The sequence below is a fragment of the Anopheles coustani genome, chromosome 2, assembly GCF_943734705.1.
Source record: "Anopheles coustani chromosome 2, idAnoCousDA_361_x.2, whole genome shotgun sequence".
Lineage (NCBI taxonomy): Eukaryota > Metazoa > Arthropoda > Insecta > Diptera > Culicidae > Anopheles > Anopheles coustani.
In genome coordinates, this window is record NC_071289.1 from 40,342,200 (window position 1) to 40,363,729 (window position 21,530).

A 21,530-nucleotide genomic window follows, 5' to 3' on the forward strand; every position below is an offset into this window, starting at 1 on the left:
TGGAACATCTCGCAGCCGGTAAATTCTAAACGACGTAATCGAGTTTGACCTTCAACGAATTTCCTACGGGCCAAAGAATTTGTTGCCCAGACAGACCGGTTTTACACGCCTCTTACGCTTCTTGGCACCTCCCCTAACCAACCCTCAACCCTCAAAGCGCAAGTCTACCGTGACTGGTCGATGCCTTCGGAGGTGAGGCGACCTGTTTTGGTGGATTTTAAGCTTTACGAGCTCGGATGTGCTGGACTGACTGGAATCGCTTGTGGGGGGACCGTTTTGTGATGGAACGATAGCAAACCGTGTGTCTTATCAACGACGGTTTGATGATGCTTAAATAATTCAAGCTAGTCTGGAGTTGAGATAAACACTGCGATAATCAAAGAAGTCTCGTTTGGCGATTAATGTGGGTTGATGACGCGTTTGTGAAACCAATAAAAACTTTGATTTGGTTAGAGATTACTTTACAAGAACGAAGCTTCTAAGAACTTAAAGTGATATAGAAAGGAATATGGAAAATAAAAGCTTTCGCTAGTGCTTCCTTAAAGTGTTAGGTTATGGAATACATGCAGTAAAACATCTTTGTTAGAAATGATTGGGTAATTTTTGAAAGCGCATTAAAGGACCTTGGTTACTGATAAAGCCACACCGTATCGGAAACGTTTTAGTTTTAGTAACGAGTGAAAAGTAATTTCTATACATATACATTCCTTTACCACACGGACTCAGAAGAACACTACATCATACTTCTTTAGCCCTTACCGACTTGGATATTGCCACATCGAACCCGCATGAATAGTAGACACCTGTAGGTCGTCAAAAATTTGACTTCAATTTTCGTTTTCAAAGAATCTTTAAACACTACCGCACTTAAGCGATCGTGATGTGATGCTGTGCGTTTACTCAATGCCAAACGTAAAGCTACCGGAAAGCAAGCAAAGAGGTCGTTTAGGCATGTTTCACTGGACAGACACTGGCAGGAAAACAAAAAATAAACACAATTCAGTTGTAAAAAACTAACAAACATTTGTGCGCTGTTGTTGGATTAGTTGATTGTAAGGCTTTATTGTGTGTGTTTTTTTTTGTTTGGCTTTCTATCTTGTTCTTTTTTTTCTCGATCGGATTAACTTCGAGACGGCGTGACACGAAGCGAATCTTGATGACATTTGAAAAAAGTAAATAAATTGAAAGTAAGACAGTCGGGATTTGCTTGGCTTGTTTTTTGTTGTAGCTTTTCTAAAACTTTTTTGCCCGCGCTGTCCAACCTCACGCTAATGAATAACACTTTGGCACAAGGGCTTGCGCGTCTCCGCCGGGGCTTCCTTCTTGGGCTTCGAAGTGCTGATGAAGGTAGGAAACGAAAATACTTGAAAAAGCGAAACGGACAACATGAGTTCTCCCGACAGGCAACACAACACGCCGTTGTTTACGATGCGTCCTCGTTGCGGGTCACACTCCGTGTTTATTTATAAACTTTTCGCCAAAGCACCAGCACCCTGAACCTGTTCCACATCCGCCGGAGAGAAGCGGAGTCAACGCGAGCGATAGAGCGCTAGAGCACAGATCTCACCAGCTCATAGGCTGGCTGGATCCACTCTACTCTAGGTGGGCCATCTCCATCCATGTTGTTCGGTCTGAAGCTCGGAGAGACCTAAGGATGACCGACCTGCCGTTTGTGAAACAACAGAATAACAAAAACAATTATCGGGAATAGGGATGAAACGGTCCGATCGCATAATGCGCGTCGAAATGGAAACAAGTACTTCCTTTCCGGAGCCCCGCTTTCGAAGAACCGCACAAAAAAGGGTTCGTCTGAGCGTGCACGAGAGAATTATGTCGCCCTTGCGACACTCAGAGGCATGATTGCCTCGCGTTCCGTCAGGTTCGAGTGTAGCAACAGAATATGATTGCGCAAAAGTCGTTGTTGTCAGCCCTGTCAATTTCATGTTCTGTGTGGTTTGTACATTTAGCTAGAGTATGTTGTTTATTATTAGCCCTCGGGAGTTTTTAGTGGGCTTAGAAACGTTGATTGGAATCTTCTAGATGTGCTATTGCGTATAAAAAGGCATTAGCTTATGTTTTATTTTAAACTTCTTTGTTTTAAAAGATGTTTAGAATCAGTTTAGTAATCACGGATCGAAGCATCTATCCACTGTTTCCACCATCATCGCAAGTCGTACTTCTGTCCGTTCCTCGAAAGATAAGTCATAATTCCGTGCCCGTTTTACATATTTATTTTCTCACTCTACACCAGTGGGATGAAATAAAATGATTACTGGACAAAATTAACACTTTCCGCAGCCTCAACAACCATTTGTTTATTCTTTTCGAATCTGTCATTCCTCTTCTACTGTTGCGTGCTAATTCAGTAGACCTGTAGATCAACCTAATCGGCAACTTCCCATAACAAGTTGGAAGGGAAACCCCGAAAGTGTTATGGGAATTTTCTGTAGACAACGTGTAAATTGCCACTAATTGTCTCGTCAAAACGCACCGTAAAATCAAAATCCAGTTTGCGGGCTTAGGTTTTCACTTTTCTGGATCTCGGGTTAAAAACAGATTGGTTTGCCTAATCTTGTTAATGCTAATGCTAATTAGCTAAAATTTAAATTGCGCGCGATTGATGCTGGAACGTTAAAACGCAATTAAAATGAGTTTGTGAAGGAATGTTGATAGAGTTGTGGTTCCGATTTTAATTCACTGAAGACGGTAGTACGGTGTATAGTATAAACAAATAATGTGTTATGTTGACCTACTATAGTTTTGGGAAAATGAACGACATAGTATGCAGGATCTATTATTATTTTATTCTTAGGATACAATTAGTTATTTCTAACGCTTTTATTTGTGCTAATGAATATCGAAACAGGTTATATTGAAATGTGATTTAATTACCGTTTGTGATTCGATTTTATTCTATTTTGCTTGTAAAATATCCTGGCTGTGTCTGAAAAAGTGTATTTTAAAACAATTAAACAATTAAAGAAGCTTACTCGAGAAAACGGATGATGGAGACGCTAACAACATTTTGATATGTTCAACAATGGAGGCGCCTGGTAGTTGTTACACTTTAAAAAAGATCTCCTTTAAGGATTCTTTTACCGAGTTGGTGGACTATGGTGTGGACTGTGTCATAGTATTACCGCCATAATATGTAGCAGTGTCCTGCAAAAAACATCAAACGGACTAAAAGAAACACCGTTGTGATGCTTACCCTTATTTTTCCAATAGCTTTGTTATTTATTGGAAACAGCAATGGACACGATTACCATGGAAATTGCGTATTTTCATAATTGTCCATCGATCTATCGAAAGTGGGATGCTACAATGATGCATCCGTACTTCCCAACTCCCACCTGCCACCCCGCTCTACCACCATTAGTCCCGCGTCGGTTGATGAGAGGAACAGACTCATTTCCTAGAGCATCTCAGCAAATCTCTCCTTAGTCAAAAGGCTCTCGTGGAGTCGCTATCGCTCTTCTTGGCTTGTTTGTTCACTATTGGGGATGTTCTGCGATGCTGCAGCACAACTAAAATGGCAAAAAAAACAACCCAGTCGGATTTGCTTGTGCAGCAGCAGTCAGTCTCCTGCGTGATATGTACGCGTGTCCCATCCCGAAACACACACCCCCTCTGCCGCCAATAAACTACCCCCAAACGGTGGTGTGGTGTGCGTGTGGTGCGCATCCGCGGTCAAAACAGAAAAAGCTTCCACGGATTCGCGAAGCGGGCGCGCTTTTACAGAAGGAGCAAAAAAGCGCGCGCGTTCATCGTTTTTGTTTACCTCGTTTGTTCCGTGAGCGTGTCGCCGACGTCGTCGTCGTAGTGCTGTCTCGTGGCGGTCCGTTCGCCTGTGTGCGGGTGTTTGTAGTGGCTAGACGTCAAACCTAACCTTGCTGCGCCACCGTCAAACCCACAGGTGTTGAGGGACGTGTCCATACCGTTCGCGGTTGAAGAGCTGTTTAGTTTTTGCTAGCAACATTTTACCTTGTTTTGGTAAATTTGTTTGCAAACCGACACATCACGGAAAGGGTATATCCTTTTTCCTGCCGCTCCTCCAAATCCCATTGCACGTCTGCAACTCTGTACTCAAACACGACCAACGCATTTTCACACTCCCACGAGCACTTGTTGGGGGGCAAAGTGTGAGTTGTTGATAATTCTCTTTCGACGCTCGCACCATTAAGCGTGTGTCGGAAATAACACAGACAAAAGAAGAGAAAAACCGCCATCAATCCTTGTTTGCCACCATGTTGTTTGGCTATCCAATTTGCAGGATAGTGCACACTGCACTTTTTGCGGTACTGCATCGTTGTACACAGACAAATTTGTGCCCATTCGATAATGTTCTGTAACACTCGATAATTTCATGCGCTTCCAATTTTTTGTGATCCATTATATTATGTTTTTTTATATTCAATAGATAATTTTTCAATAAACCAACTGGGCCGATATTGTCCAACAGCTATCAACACGGTGTTTATTTTTCACTCCCACAGATTAGTTTTCCACTTGTTGACTTAGGATCAATAAAAAAGGTTCATTTGCGAATTATTAAATTGAATTGTAATATATTTTGCTTATAGTATATACTTCAAAAAAACATTAAACTATAAACCAGCTTTTCGAGGTTTCGCAAAAAACTCCGATTTTTTTTGACTGGTTACGGAAGAGTTGAACAATTCCAATTCATGATAGTTCTTGTGCTAAGGAAATGTTCCGTTAATCTCTTCACAGTTTTGCCCTTACCTGACTCGGGCAAGTGGATGAAATTTGTAAAAAGGACGATGGAATTGGTCCTTGTTGCCTTGTTCTCACCAACGAACGATATGTTTGTATCAATCCATTGGCACTTTACTCCTTCCTATAATTGTCGTTCCCGATTTAAAATTGCTTCAATTAGTTTAATTTTTTTCCGCTTCTACGGATGGGTAACATCGTTTCATTTATTACGAGAACTTGTGCCATGTGTTTCACGTTAAGGCATCATAAGAGCACAGTGGTTTATGTTTCATAAAGTATCTCCCGGTCCAAAGTGTCGAACGAGGTGGGTTCGATTAGAATTTCGGTCACCAGCACGCTTTTAGCCTTCCAACATCAATCATTTACCGCGGATGTATGAAATTACTAATGAAGTTGCGTTGGTAACTCGCACACCGAACTCGGGGCAGAACTTTGGCGACGAAAATAATCACATCTACCTCAACCCATCATCATCTTGTTCGTCCCGGTTTGAGCGGCGGTTGATGAGTTTGAGCATTCCCAAAACCGAACGAAACGCTATAACCGTTCGGGAACAACAGAAAGGCAATCGGTTCGGGTGTCACTGATGGAGTGCCGAAAGTTAATTAACCTTAAGCCGCACTTTAAAGTGGTTGTTTTTTGTGCTGATCTCGTTCAACCATACTCTTCTGCCTTATGGGGACGACTTTTCCGCCTCACTGATGCTTGGGACGAAGTCGAGCAAACCTCTTCGCACAAACATGCGCTCAAGAAGCGCTGTCAACGCCGACTAGTAAGCACTACTACTATCCACGGTTGATGAGTGACCGCTGTGGCAACCATGTGGAAGTGGTGCAAGAGTGAAGGGGAAAGGCGGCTGGGAATACGGGCGAGCAGGGGGAATATCCGAGGAGCGCGTTATTGGGGGAGGTTTGTGAACATTGTGTTGATAATTAGTAGGCATGTACTATTTAAAGATTTATGCGGAACAAACGGGTTGGGCAGTTCTCGTGGAATATTAATCAGCACTCGAACGAAACTTGTTGAATTGCCGAAGGTGTCGCGCATTGTGGCAAGATTTGCAAGGAAATTCTGAGTTTAATCGGTAATGTATTAAGTACTCGTGTTTTTGTACTTTTTGTTCGAGATAATAAGTAACAGTTAATGGTGGGTGGATAAAAACCAAAGTCCGAAATGGTTTTAAATTTTGATGTTAAGTATCGTTGGTTATCCAAGAAAACCATTTTCCGCATATTGTAAAAAACTGGTTCCACAAATTGTATAAATCAAAAAGATGCATTGAACTGACTGGTCGATTGAAATAAGAGTAATTTTAAAAAATAAATAATATGCCCATAAATAATATAATTGAAAAGGTTAGAAACCTCGACAAGCTCCATTTCTTAATTTCTATGTAATGAAATGTTTTGGGAAAATTTGCGAACTTTCAACGAGTGATCATTGATTGCGTTTTGCTTTTTTCGATTATTTTGCGCCACACGAATTCCTTCGTCATCCCGTCATCAACTTGCTGAATGATTCGTCGTTGCAACACTCTAAACTGATATCTCATCTTTGTCTACACATCTTTCAAAAATATATATGAAAAAAAAAAACATGATGCAAATACCGCCACCTCCGTTCGGTTCGTCGTGCGTTGTTGTGTTGCAATATGCAAATTCCTAGGCGTCCAAGAGTGTCAACCTGTCACCGACCACCGGATCATTGGGGACGTTTCGCGGCGGCTCTCTGCCCAACGTCAATAACGATAACAAACAGTACCAGAAAAAGGTTTTTATCGTAATTTTATCACTTTCGTTTACCACTCGATAGTGTGTTGTTTTGTTCGGTTTAGCTGCCCTCCTCTAATTGTTCTTGCTGATGATGGTTGTTTTGGTCCTGTTTCTCCTAGTTGGCTTCACCTTTGGTGCATACCCTTTTTTTGAGTCCCATATTTCGTCCTTCTCTAGCTGGCTTTTATTTTGATATGAGTAACGACACTACGTTGAAATTGTTCACAGTATTTTCTCTTAAAGTAAAAGTGTTCATCATATGTATGTTATTTTGTTCACAATATCCTGCAATTTGTATGATCAGGACTGTGCATGATTTCTTGTACTAGATTAAATTAAAACTATATTGCATAGAGTAATAGAAAGTAAGTTTAGGATGTTTTCGCTATACATTAGTGTCTTTTGATTTCGGATATTCATTGCCTAAAGCATGTTCTTTGGCACACTTTAGCAATAGATAAAATAGATTTAAGTTAAAATAATGTTAAATGATAAATAGTATATAGCGTGCAGTTTAACCAACGTTTGTAGTGGTTTAGAACCTTCATAACTGGTTATTTATCGCACTTAGTTTTCTTTTCTTTTTTTATAATTCTCAACGAAAAATTGCACATTGCACACATTTTATAGGTGATCTTTTATAATTTTTCTTATCTATATTTCTTTAAAAAATAAAATTCGTCGTTCTGACAACAAAAAAAGATAGTAAAACACTTATCTTTCTTAAATTAAAAATGTAAAAAAAAATAAATGGAAAAAAACCTCAAAAATTAATAAAGAAAGCTGCCATATTGAAACTCAAAGGAGATGGAGGCGCATGGTGTGAGACAAGTATGGAATTGGAAGTCATTGACATTTATTTAAAGCGTAGCTGTTACTTTTCTTGGCAAACCCTTCGATGCATGATAAATGTGAAGAAAATCAGTTTCGCTGAAGTTCAGCAGTGAGCTGCTCTTTTCCTACCAGATTTTTTCGACAAATTTAATTGTTTGTATGCGATAGAATGATAAAAACTTTTTACCAAACTAGTTTGTTCTAGTGTAGTTGTCTTATCAGATAGCTCGATTCTAATTGTTTATTATTGTTTTATATTTCCAGACTGACGACGGTTCGAACATGACCGAGCTGAAGAGTTACACGCAGCCGGAGACGATTAAGGTGAAAAAAGAAATCGCCCCCAAAGCCAGCACTCCGAGCCATACGAGAGAGTCCAGAGGTAGAGATAAATGTTGTATGTTCGCTAATCCGTTGTTTATTAATGCCATCCAATTATTTGGTTCTTTTAGGTCGAACACCCGGTGGACCAATGCGGAATCGACAAGCGAGTCGAAACCATGACACGTCACCGTACGGAAACAGTGCGGTGCATCTGATACCGCCAACGGAAAGCAACTGGCATCGGTCAATCTCGGACTCAGCCATTCATCAGAGTCTTTGTCAGAATCAGGTACCAAGAATTTACTACTTCATCCCCGTTCGCAGGTTGCGTTTCGCTAGCAATGTTTAACTGTTGGATTATTTTCTACTGTAGCAACAAGATTCGAACCACTTGACCACACACTCGCCCCTTACCTTAAGCCCGACAGTGCAAAGGAAGATTTCAAATGCTCAACACATGGCGAAAGGACACAGCAGCCACATGGTCAACAACCTTCACAACCACCATCATCCCCACCATCCGCACAACAGCCACCACGACAACAACGGGTCGTCGACGCAGGACATAAGGTCGCGCTCGTCGACTGCTCTGCCAAGGTTACCAGGAATTAAGTATGGTCAAACTGGGGTAACATTGCCAGTCCAGGTACTTTGTCTAATACTCGGTTTGTCTTTCCCCTACGCAGCATTTACCCAACCCAAAACCATCCGGACAGCATACAGATACCCATCCCGAGCAACACGGGCTCGCTGCCAGACTTAACTTCCGTTGGCTACCCCTCAATGTATCCGGCCACGTTAGATCAGGAGTACGATCCGAATGGACAGACCCACAGCTACTGTCCGGTGAGTGTACTGCGCAGTCTGAAAGTAATCTAAAAAATATTTTCCGGACAGACTTTATTTGTCATTCTTTTTTTTCTTACCAACGCACTTGCATCTTCCTGATAAAAGAGCGTTGTTTAGCTGAACGTTGACGAACTTATCCTTTTTATTCTTTTTATCCTTTTTGTAGAGTCCTCTTGGTACATCACCCTCGTCGCTATCGCCCACCTCCGCCATCCAAAACCATCATCAGCATCATCCGCATCCGCGGGCCAACAGTTTCAGCGGAGGAATGAGTGGCGGTGGAGGTGGTGTTGGTGGCGGGAACGGCGTCGGTGGATACCCCATCCCTACCAGCCTCTCGAACAGCGGTTCCGTCAGTCCAACGGGTAGCGGCATCAGCTGTAGCCCCAGTGGGGTCCCTGCAAACGCCATGGTAAACGCCGTGGTTAATCACAGCAACAACGGCTCGGGTCTCGCTCTTAACAATGGGCTTAAGGGCAAGAAAACGAAACCACAAACCATCTCTAGTCCGGTGAGTGTGCAGCTTCATGGCGACGACGATATACACGACATGGCGAGCCTAGATGGGACTCTCGCAAAGGATCGTCTAAGGGATAAAGATACCACGAACTGTGTAGAAGCTTTGCTGCTAGGCTTGTGTGCTCGCTGTTATAGCTGCACTGGCAAGAGATCAGGACAAACATTTCATTCAGATGAACCCCTTCACATTTATTGTCATTATTTTAGACTGATCTTGCCATGCTTGCCAACTGTTAATACTGTAATTTTCTAATTTATGAATTGTGGCATTTTTCCCCTCTTATGTGTCAACACATATTTTGTTGTATTTTCCTTATCCGTTCCTTACAGAACAATCCTACTCCTCTATAACAATGGTATCCTTTGGCAACCATTCTTGTTTTCTACTACTCCTCACTTCTCACACACTGATACACTCCTAACGTCTCGCCAGTCTCTATGCACATTTCTTATCTTCTTTTAATTGCAGCTTGCTTGTGATCGTGCTGTGTTATATTTATTATTATTGTTTTTCTTTCTCTTTTTATCATTAATTTTTTGCAGCCTTTTTTATCTGTACCAGATAGTAATAGATATTCGTTTATGTCGAAGGTATATAATTTTCCTTTTTTTCTATTATTTCCATCATTTCATTTCGTATACGGTGTTCGTATTTTTTATTTGGAAATTAGAACAATATCAATTTGTTTCGCTTGAATTACGATACTTTTGTTTGGTGAGCTATTCTTTAAAGATCAGAATAAAATTTGCTAAAATGATACGCATTAACTTAACGCACGCAAAATATTATGTGCATTTCAGCTACGCCACTTTTGCCATATGCTAGATGTATCAACTACTAATACAAGGAATAAGTTTGTCACTGTTCGTCGTAGAAAGAAACCAACAAAAATTTAATCGTCCTTCGAAAATGACTAAGTGAAGAAACCAGCAACATCATATACTTTGTTGTTCGTTCTCATCCAATTTTAAATACATTTAAAACAAGTTTTTCATATTTGCAATATATTACTGCAATATAGTTATTAAACTTTTTTCATTAGTCCACCGAACATCCTTTAGAGTCGAATGTTAACTTTAAAAGTAACAACATATGTCTAACTGTGTCGATGTCCTGTAGGTCAACAATACTTATGACACTAGCCAGCAACAACAGTCACCACAACAGCAGCACCAGCAGTCTCCACAACAGCAACAGGTAGTCCCACAGCAGCAGCAGCAGCAGCAACAGCAGCAGCAACAACAGCAACGAATATCGAATCTAGAGCAGATCAGCTACGACAACTTCACGCAGATCAACGACGGGTTGGGATCATCGAACCAAAATTCACCGGAAAGCATACTGTATGGATCTCACGGAAATATGTCCCCGGTAAGTGTGGTACGCTTATCTGAGATAGGTGTTTCGTCTGCTTTCTAGAGTGTCCTAACTAACTTTTGTTCGATATGTTTCAGCAACTAATGTCGGACTATCGTACTCGGCCCAGTCCCGGTTCCAGTCCGGGTTTGGCACTGGTGAACAATCCCGACTCGAATTCGAGTGCACCCTGCAGTCCAGTGTCCCACAGTGTTGGCAGCAACAACGGGTAAGAAATAGGTGCCATGAGGAGAACCGTATCCAACCCGGAACTGATACATCTAATCTTTATCTATTTTGGCATTTGTAGACAAACTTACGAGAAATATCCGACGAATGACGTCTTCGTGCAGAACACCTTACCGCAGTATTTGGAGCACATAACATTGGTAGGTATAACCTATGTTAAATATTAACAGATTTGCTGTTCATTGTGGTCTTCATTTTTGTTAACCCTTCTGTTGTCCTCCGTCATATGTCTACCATTATCCATGGCCCATCGAAATATTTATATCAGGAGATTAACCCTCCCATTCTCGCCACCACCCTCTATATACATACCATAACATCATTGCACTACATCAAACGATCAGATCGATTTGGTTCACTATCACTCCACTGCTACTACTTCTACCTCTACTCCTAAATCTACTGATTGGAAAGTAAATTGTCTTGCTATATTATGTGATCTTTGTTTTCCCACTTTAGTTTAACATCCTCGAAACCTGTATTTTCACATTAAGTTGTTGATTTTTTGGTTCCATTGGCAATTTAAATTCTTGAATCCCCCGAGTTACGTTAGCTCTAACCTATTGGCAAGCGTTGTATTGGTAAATGTTTTTCCGGTTGTAGATTCCTATTTAGAGGCGCTACCATTGACTTAGGAAAAATGTTATCACGTATCATCGGCATTGGTTTTCAAAAGCAATGCTTTTTCCGCAACAGTATATACTGTCACTACTGTTGTTATTTTTTTGTCCAAAATTTGTCTGCATCGAAATTTCAATCTTCTACCACGACACACCTCCGCAACAAACCGATCATTTCCTTATTTTGCATTTATATGATTTGATTTTGGTTTTTGAAGTGAAAATTCTCTGGTAGTCGGAATGGTAGTTCAATTAAAAGTATTTGTTTCAATCGACCAGCTTACGATGACATTTTCGTTTTTAGCTATATGTTATTTATTGAGATATCGTACAATATTACTAATACAAGTGTTCAATTTTCCTCCTTCCAATGGCGATTCATTGTTCATCAATATCGTATGCTGCTGGAGGTGGTTTCTTTTTCCTCCAAACTAATATTAAAAAACTAACCAACCCGTTTCTTCGACTGCTACAAATTCGATTAATGCGATAATTTTGTGCGCCATCGTTACTAACGCGTTTGCAACTTGGACCGAATTTATTTATTTTAAACTCTTCGCTTTGGTCCCTGTTCAATCAACCTTCATCGACCTCTGTTTGTTTTCTTTTTCCCATTTCATATTGCGTGAATGTTTAATGTTACTAAAACATTCCTTTTTTGTGATGTTCCCATGGTTTGTAAATTTGGTGTCCCAATAACAACGATATCTTTAACATCTAAAATGAAATCATTGGCAAATTTAACGAATGGCACTTGACTGCTCACAACATCGCTTCCTTCGGTACAATAATCTACAATTCCTGTTGCGGATCTTCACGAATAAAATAAAATATATTTATATATAACAATAATCCCGTTCATCGACACACCACAATCTTCACCATCATCCTTCTGCAGGACTGGACTACTCTGGTTCAGAGTCTAGTAGAGTCTGGATGTACATTGACCGCGCAAGTGCAGGTTGATACCTTTTCTCCATTTGCTTATTTCTTTTTTCGATACAGTAACTCATACGTCTAGTTTCGCTATTTTTGTAATTTGTTTTTGTTCCTCCTTGTCTGTATTGTTTAATCGTGGTAATCCGCTGTAAATAGAAGCACAATTTTCCTAAAGTTTTAATTTTTTTGGATAATGCCGATGTTTGATTTTGTTCAAAACTCGAACTCATTCGTGATTAGATAGCAAATCTACTTTAGTATTTGTTATGATTGTGTGATATGTTCTTCTGCGACACATGATAAATATTTGTTAGCTTAATGATCAGATTAAGACAATCATTTACCATCTTGAATGAAATTATGATAACGTTATGAGAACAATTCGTAAATATTAAAATGTAACATAAAAAAGAATTATATGCATGAATGGTGAATAGTTAATACATAAATTTAATGTTGAAAATTGAATAGATGTAAAAGATGAATAGATGAATAAGATGAGGATTTTGGGCCGTGGGTTATAATCCAGACCCTGATTAAAAGTTTTGATAAAAATATTATTTTTTTTAGAAACAGGTCTTAATTATCTAACTATGTGATATTGAAGAAAATTTTACAAATATATTATTTACTTTAAGTAACTAATTAGAATAAGTGCATGAGTGTTGCCTATTTGTGGCAATCTTTTTATTCATCGAATTTAGTGTGTGATGCATCGTGTTGTTAATTAATGAATGTGTTACTTTCTTTACGCTATCCTGATTTTTTGTAGCCGGTTCTACTATACGCTATAATGATTTCGGCATAGAGTTACTTTTGGCTTTCCATTTTTCATCGCATATCAATGAATTTTTCTACGAATTGTTACGTTTCCATTTTCCTACTATTTGTTCTATTTCATTGTCGTTTGATGTTCATGTATCATATCTCGTTTGATTCTTTCTTTTCACTTCTAGATTTATCTTATTTTTTCACTCGGCTTACGGTTGTTCGTTCGTTTTCATTCTGCCTTGCGTTACGTTGCCAAATGCGAAATTCTACTCACGTTTATCTCTTTTTCCTTTTTTATGTTATCGTATAAAACATCGTAAACTCACGTACAGGGTGACAATGATTATACCACGAATCAAATGCTCTTCGGTGGGGTAAGTCCGTTCGGCCAGCTGTTTTTGGTTGTGAAAATGTGTCATTCAAAATAGTAATTTTACTTTCTTTCACTTTACCGTAGTTTGACGAAACCTACCTCATGAACAACGGAATCGGTATACGAACCCACCCCGCTCAGGGGAACGGGCAGGGTCATCAGACGGTAAATGCGCAATCCAATCTAAGCCAGGTCAACTGTCAGAACATGCAAAACATGCAGAACACTAGCATGAACAGCCTGTTTAATGGAACCAACGAGCCGCTGATCAGCGTAACGAATACCCTGATAGAACCGCCGACACCGACGATACCGGAAATCGTGTTTACGGGTAAGTACCAGGGATTCAATGGGCAACATGGGTTTGCCGATAATCGTGTGCGCTTTTTTTTAATCGTTTCCGTTGATCCTTTTGACGCTTCATTGCACATTCATCTGTGAACTGCTAATGACTGTGATTCATTCTCATTTCCATTTGCAGATTATTCTACCAGAGGTAAGTAGAGTTTTGTTGCAAGATCGTTAGGATAGGTTAATATGTGTTTAGTTTGTTTTACCCGTCATTGTTTTTTCGTGGAAAAATAAAATGAATTCAAAGTAATTATCAAGACGTAAAAGCGAGTAAATACTGTGGAATGATTTGTAAATGCCATGTCATACGTGTCATGCTATAAATGTTCCATAATCATTCGCATATCGTGTGTTTTATTATTACGCTACATGTAATCTACTACTGTACGCGATAGCCGTAGCCCTTACAATCGTGATTTTTTTTATAGTTTTCAATTTACTTTGTTCGTTTCATAGTCTCGAACAGTAGATTCTTTTGAAATAGATTATACGTAACTTTTACATTTCTGACTGCTACGGTTTGTTTCAATATTCCTTTACAGACGACTTTGAGGCTGACCTGGGTCTTGGCCATATGGATTTCCAGAGCATTCAAATGCTTTCCGACACTAGCACAATGATCGATCCAATGGACGAGGACAGCTTTCGGCGGGACTTACAGTAGATCGTGAGCAGAGAAGTAATGCTGGGTTTTCACCGTACGCCGCTGGTGAAGCAGCTTAGTGGCCCGAAATAGATGACTTAATTAGTTACCTGGATCAATGCTAGAGTTGTTTCGAAAGGTGTACCGCTGACATACAGACACATACATGAAAACACACACACACACACACGTACACACACATACACATACACATACACATACACGAGGACTCAAACATGTGCGGGTGGAGGGACACATATTAGTTTAAACTAACGTAAATCTGAAATGTTACTTGAGGCTGAGCGATAGATACCGATGATGGGTGGTGTAGAGCATAAGAGGTGGAAGTTTCGATACATGTTAATAGCGGCATGTGTGGTTATAATGATTGTAAAAAACAAAAGTAGGTCATAAGATTGAGTTACTTCTCTCACACTATTTTACGTTACTTGGCATAGATCAAGAACAAGATTTGTTTTCGTTTCTCTCAACAAAGTTAGACAAATACTAACCTGTATAGGCGCCAGCTATTCCTTCCAGGGTAGGTATATTGTTTATTTCGTCGATAGCTCGTTGTCCCTGCTATGTTTTACATGGATAAGCTGGCAAGCATTTGTATGTTTTCATCTGTACTGATATGGTGCATTGTTAACCTGGTACGTTTTCCAATTCATCATAATTAAACGATTGTTCTGTTTGTATGATACTTTGCAAGCTCAAGTTATGCAAAGTGTGTTTTCCTTAACGTGTTTATTTGTTTTTGCATATTAAAAAAAAACAGATTTCGTAGAACTATCGTCTTGAAGCACAAAAAAGAAAAACAAATCAAATTGTGAACACTTCGTGGAATTGTTTAAACTTTCGATAAATATTATTTAATTTAATTCGAAAAAAGCTGTTTCATTCGGGTTGTTCTATTTGTTGTTGATTTCGTTTTGTTTGTTTCTCATAAACGAACGATATTAAGTCAACGTCGTTGTTGTTTCTGTTGTTGGCGCAGTGGTCGGGAATGATTCTCAAAACACAACCTAAGATGGCAAAGAGATAGAATTTGCCGGTCAGGGCTTAGATATAGGTGATACTGTCTCGGTCGTGAACAGGGAAACGAAAAGCGAGGTTTTACAAAAGATGAAAGGAAAATGAGCGATAACATCAGTTTGTGGGTAGATTGTGAGGAAAGTGGGTTAAGCTGCAGGGTCGATTGTAGAAAGCAAACCCCTCGAAATAGGGTAAAATAGGTCTCGTAGACTAAGAGTGGTTTGCACGTACACCTTACACCCCCAGGAGTTTACAGTTGCGATAGCGGGGAACCCAAACTTCTCTGTGTAATGCTCTGTTTTAAAGCTACTACTGGTAGAAATGACAACATTGTGCTATTTACCCGACATCGGGAATTTAAGATAAGCGAGATTGTAGCTAAGGATTAATGCAAGTTTAGTTAGGCAACGAAAAAAGGCGAATTCACTAGAATAAATGGAATGAATGAATGCTATGTAAAGGAAGAGATAGGAGCGAGTACATCTGCATGCATCTATACTAAGGACAGGAATGAAGTTTCCCTACGGAAGGAACTCAAATCCCTGTGAGAAATGAGTTAGAACCGAACCAAGCTGAACCGGTGGCGAAATACTTAATTAATGACACTTTTATGGACTACAAAGACGGATACTGGTTAAAAGCCTACAAAATGGCCATTTTTTTATCCATTCAATGATGTATCTTTGTAACGTTTGATTTACTCTACGTTGCTTTTTTCTCCTATTTTTGGATTCTTGGTTCGTATATCTGTCAGAAATAGGAATCCAAGCACACACAACGTTTGACAAAATTCCGGTCGGTTGGTAAAATTCATTCTACGGTACTGTGTATTTTGTCCGAAGCTCCAAAAAGGAGACAGAGCGGGACCGAGTAAAGATAAACCACGATGACTGTATCGACACACATGATAAGATGATGACGAACGATACGAATGATGTGCGGGGCTTACATAGGAATGAACGTTTGCTTGATTCTGTGATGATGTTGGGATTGTAGAGTTATAATAAGTGAAACGAAAGCTGCATACCATGTGCAGGTCTTTGCAGCGCAACCGTTGCATCGAGAAAAGCTAATCAATGTTAAAATATCGTAACATATCAAGTTGTTTGAATTGTTTGTTACCTTCTACCGAATTCTGTGTGTAACTCTACTGTCCTTCTCTTGATCCTACTACACGTAACGGCGTAACCCGTGCAACTAAGTGCGAAAGGCCGGGTAATGTAAGTGATTCCCGGCACTAGTTTAAAAAGCGAAAACAAAAAAACTTCAAACAAACAAACGCCTGCTCTCGTGCTCTTACCTTCTTATCACCTTAATAAGTGCAAACGAAGAAACCCAGTTGAGATTCCGCCCCCGTATGGCACATAACGTTGAAGTACAAAGAAGCTAAATGTGTTTTAATTGAACCGATCGGACCCGTAATTGGATACGATAGCGCTAGGAGATGAGAAAGAAGGGATAAAGAAGTGCGATAAAATTAGAAACCAAATCTGACCATACAGTGTTAAATGTACAGCACGGGACAAGCAGTTTCTTTGTTTATGCTCGTGTTGTTTTCACATATTGCGCAGTGCTGGTCGTGTCTGACCTTGGATTTGTGCATGTCTTCAATGTTTTGCTTTAGTTCTTGCTGTCTTTTACAATCCAACGGACAGTCCTAGCAGTGACGATATTCTTAGCGAACGGACCCAGTGTCTGTTGAACATAAGAACATACTTGTACATAGTTGCACGAAATGAGCTACACTTTGAAACCCCTTTCTCTACGCAAGTTTATCGCTCAAGTCCTTTTTCCTCTTTCTCTTTTCAACCGCTTAGAGTTGTTCCATCCAATCTTCGTCATATGCAAATTACCCACCTTCATCTGTCCCTTTGCCTACATTGCTGCTTTTGGTCGAATGTATACGGCCAACCATCTTTAGAACGTGGACCAGAATCTAGAAGTAATCGTTTACAATACAAGTTTTCCGTCACTACGTGACATCCTCTACGCCAATTGTTTTTATATTTCCACCTATTATAGTTCGGACTCGTACAAGAAATAAAAAGCAAGCAGATTACATTTCAATACATAAAACAAATAAGAGCCTTCCAGTTTCAACTATTTGGATTTTCCATCTTACACCACAAACCAACATGCACAGATAAAAATCAACTGTTAATGCGTCCGCTACAGGTTTAAGAAATATGGAAATTCAGCTAAAATTAACTAAAACATTGTGATTCTTACAACCTACATAACTTGTTTCCGCGAACAATGTTTCCTATAACACAAAACCCATGGAAATTTCCTTCGAAAGATACAATGGAAGAGAATGAAAAAATCGTAATCAATTGTGCTGATACTATAGACCTGATATGGAGTATAAAGCAAATGTGAATTAAAAACAAAACAAAAAACGAGAATGTTACGATGAGAAAGATGGCGGCAAGAAACTTGCATCATACGAACCAATGATTGTTTCTTGTTGCCCTAGCATTATTTAGTTTTGTTTTGTTTTATCTACCGAAACTGACGCGCATCCAGTGTACTTTTTGTCTTATCAATAGAAAAAAATGTGTTAACCGAAAAGTGAATTTTAGCTCTGAGCATCGTTAAAACATAAAACATAAACTCGTTTATGAACCGTAGGCGTATAACAGATAAGAAAATGGATGAGTAAAACAGTGTTAGCAGTAAGAAATTGCTCTTATTCGACACAATTAAAAAAACAAAAATGTCTTATGTTTTGTGTTTAATTTACATTTTGCTCTGTATATGTTTTTAAAATAAATAACTTATATTCTTTTTTTATTTCTAGCATAACGTTTTGTGTTTTCAAACCTTCTTTGCATAGAACAAAACTTTTTCACACAAAATTACATGCATTTGTAGTTTGACTGTGCCAAAAAACAAAACGTATCCCATCATCTTTGACCCGACCAAGATCTTTGATCTTGTTAATTTTCAGTTGCAGTTACTAATGTCATTCTTCCCTAATGATTTTATGGGTTTCAACGTACTGAGTCATTAACGCTCTGCATTCGTCATGTATTAGAGCATTTTTCAAAAAACTAGCCCGTACGAAAAACTCGCTCGTTAGGATTAGTGTACAAAGCATAGCAAGAAAGAATGGCAAGAACATTTTCGTAGCTAGTTAACAGTAGAGTCGACGAGGGTCTACCTGATCTTTCGAGTGCATCTTAATATGCGTCGGTTTTGGAAAAAAACAAGAAAACCATTGAAAAACTAAAGAACTCTAGAGTCAAAAGGTAGGGTGATATACGATACGATCGTGATGCTGTACGATAGAACACCACAGTTCAGTCGATAACCGATTCGCACAAGTCAACCAAAAGAGTAGCTTGGGCCTTAGAGAAAAAAAAAATGAAAAAAAAAAACATAAATAAAAAAAATGGCAGTCGGTGCATGCTATGATTAAGTGAAATGAAAACGGTAGCATACGGTGTAGTATGGGGTCATTTATTGGCAGGATGCTAGCACTAAATATTCCCTCACTGTGAGTGTGTGTGTGTGCGTGTACCTTTTTTGGATAGATTTATTTGAATACAACTTTACGAAACATACTTCTGGTGAAGTGATGGTGGCGATCTGCAATTGTAAAAATAATAATAGATAGCATTGTGAATGCCGCACAAGCGTGCACACGGGCTAAATGGGGGGGCTTTTTGCAAAACATACACGCATCAAGTCAACTAATTTTTATCTTTTTCCAAGCTCCAAAATCAAAAGGATCTCACTCGTTCTCCTTTTCCTCTTCCCGCCCAATGTTCTCATCGCCTTATACCGAGCACCAGAACCTTCTCGTTCCATTTCCGAGTGTGAAATGTAGATATTGTATTTGTGCGAGGAGAGTAAGCGTGAAAAAAACCCAACAAACAAATAGTACACTAATTTAATGTTATAGATAAATAGTTGAGTTGGGCGGCTAAATTGTGTATTTTGTAGCTAGAAACTAATCGTGAAACGTGTAGGAGCAAATGCAAAACAAAAGCAAACCAACCTGTGTAAAATTCGAAAGTTTAAAAACCTACAGTTGTTTGTTGATTCGACCAACAAATTATTTAAATTGATGCAACAACAAAAACAAAGCCTATTCCTTCAAGCGGGTGAATGTAAATTTCAAATCGAAATGACATACAATACAAGACAAAATAAGTGTATTCGTCGGAAAATTTACCTGATTTAGTAGGATTAAAATTATTATTTTTACTCATAAATGAAAAAAAAATATTTACTGTTAGAAATATGATTATTTTGGAGAGAAAGAGTTTCAAATTTTTAAACACAACTTTGGGAATTCATGCCCCGAAACTATAAACTCATTTGAAATGAGAAGCAGTAGCATTTGTCATGTTGCATGGAAACCGTGGGGGAAACACAAGTTGGCGTCTCGTCTCAGTCAATCAAGGTTTATTTTAATTTCACCATCGCGGCTGTCATAGTAACTGATCTGATAAGCAGCAGCAAATAGTCACGGAATGGTGGGTGCAACAGTCAATTAATCGTTTCTGGCGTTGAGAGGAGCAAAAAAGAAAAGCTTATCTTCGCAAGCCGCAAAACAAGGAATAATAGAGTTGAAATGGAAAGGATACGCATAAGAAAAGCGTTGCGCTATGTTATTAGGGAGGGGGGGGGGGGGGGGGGGGAATTAACCAGCGGAAAAACATGAAATTACTTTTACTGCATTACTGTGAATGTAACATACAACCCCGCTACAAATGATCTCGCGGAGAGGAAAAGCTATGGCCAAACAAACGGAGGATGTTAAATGTCAACTTAATCGAGCACACCAACGTTTACAGTCAACATCGATCGAACACATTTTAACGCAACTGTTTGCAAGTGTGTGTGTCTATGTGTGTTTGTCCGTGGAGCACAATCCCAAGTGAAAAACTAAAAGAATTCACTATGATAAGAAAATGAAACTGGCAAGCAGATGAAATACATGTGAAACAATGAAAATTTTACTGATGCTGAGCGTGAATCCAAACCAACCGATAACATACAACTACAGTAAACCTTCAACCATAATGATAAGAATTTAAAATCAAAAGATTAAAACTCAAACATAACTACAGCCCGCATACGATGGCATACATTTTTCCTACTTTTTCCACTTTTTACAAATTCATCCTAATCGTCAAGAGATGGTAAAATTTTGTGATTAACTAGCATAGATTCAAATGAGCAGAAAAATAATACACATAATGAACAAAACGAACCATACATTCAACTACCAGCCTGAGCATCGGAGAGTCACATCCAATTGGATGTGATGTGCGTATAGCGAGGAAGTGTGCGACAAATAAGTGAAGTAAAACAAAAGGCCAATGCTTTGTGCAAACAGGTGAAGGCTGTTGGTGCATAACGAGTCGAATGAGTTTGGTGCAAAACGAGTCATACGTGGGCGGCACAAAGTGAGTAGATACAGCAAGCTTGAGCAAATAAAACCATCTTCACCAAAACCGAACAATGTAAGTGAAAATAGTCCGCATTTCAACAAGATGAAAAATGCCCTGTAATATACGATACTGCGAGAAATAAAGTATAACGCAAAAATATATAATTTAAGTTTGTTTGATTTCATTTTGTTTAGGGACAATAGCATAAAATTATTAATTGAAAGTTTATTAATTGAAAAATAATTTCATAACATGTACATTCTCATGTCTTCTGATATCGTTCAGTAGATCGGGTAAGATGTTTGATTTTTTTTAAAGCAGCTGAACTATTTTTGATCGATCATTTCAAATCAGAGTTGCACTAGTGCACATCGTGACATATTTCTTCACTTTTTGTAGATCATTGATTTGATCGTATTACTTGCTATTCACCCAAATTAATTTGGTTATTCAATTGCATCATTGGAATTATCAATAATAGATAAATAGATATCAGAAATTCGACAGCTAATAATACGAAGCGGCAGTAGTATTTATTTTAGTTTTTATATTAATGACGGAACATGTAATGCCAATGCTAATTAAGAATAAAACTCCCTAGCAGCTGGTCGTTTGTAGTAATATCCATTCGGACCAGATCCAGACGAGGATTCAAGGACAACATTTTTAACCGGTAAAAATCCAGCACTAACCGTGGACCCTTGACAGGTGGGGACCGGATGTCTACGAAGATTTCCTCTCCTTAA

At 39.0% G+C, this 21,530-nt stretch overlaps 2 protein-coding genes across 2 annotated transcripts in view; both read left to right on the forward strand.

Annotated features, from left to right (window-relative positions):
- LOC131267293 (CREB-regulated transcription coactivator 3) overlaps positions 1–18,813 on the forward strand; it is a 33,491-nt gene extending 14,678 nt beyond the window's left edge. The window contains exons 3-17 of the mRNA XM_058270136.1: positions 6,406–6,510; positions 7,611–7,728; positions 7,799–7,959; positions 8,044–8,282; positions 8,357–8,516; positions 8,686–9,030; positions 9,582–9,629; positions 10,159–10,410; positions 10,494–10,624; positions 10,706–10,784; positions 12,163–12,225; positions 13,307–13,348; positions 13,432–13,678; positions 13,829–13,843; positions 14,241–18,813. Coding sequence (XP_058126119.1) covers positions 6,406–6,510; positions 7,611–7,728; positions 7,799–7,959; positions 8,044–8,282; positions 8,357–8,516; positions 8,686–9,030; positions 9,582–9,629; positions 10,159–10,410; positions 10,494–10,624; positions 10,706–10,784; positions 12,163–12,225; positions 13,307–13,348; positions 13,432–13,678; positions 13,829–13,843; positions 14,241–14,362 — 2,127 coding nt within the window. The 3' untranslated portion in view covers positions 14,363–18,813. The remainder of the gene's footprint in view (positions 1–6,405; positions 6,511–7,610; positions 7,729–7,798; positions 7,960–8,043; positions 8,283–8,356; positions 8,517–8,685; positions 9,031–9,581; positions 9,630–10,158; positions 10,411–10,493; positions 10,625–10,705; positions 10,785–12,162; positions 12,226–13,306; positions 13,349–13,431; positions 13,679–13,828; positions 13,844–14,240) is intronic.
- LOC131267304 (store-operated calcium entry regulator STIMATE-like) overlaps positions 1–21,530 on the forward strand; it is a 250,804-nt gene that overhangs the window by 104,393 nt on the left and 124,881 nt on the right. The gene's annotated exons all lie outside the window — the stretch shown is intronic.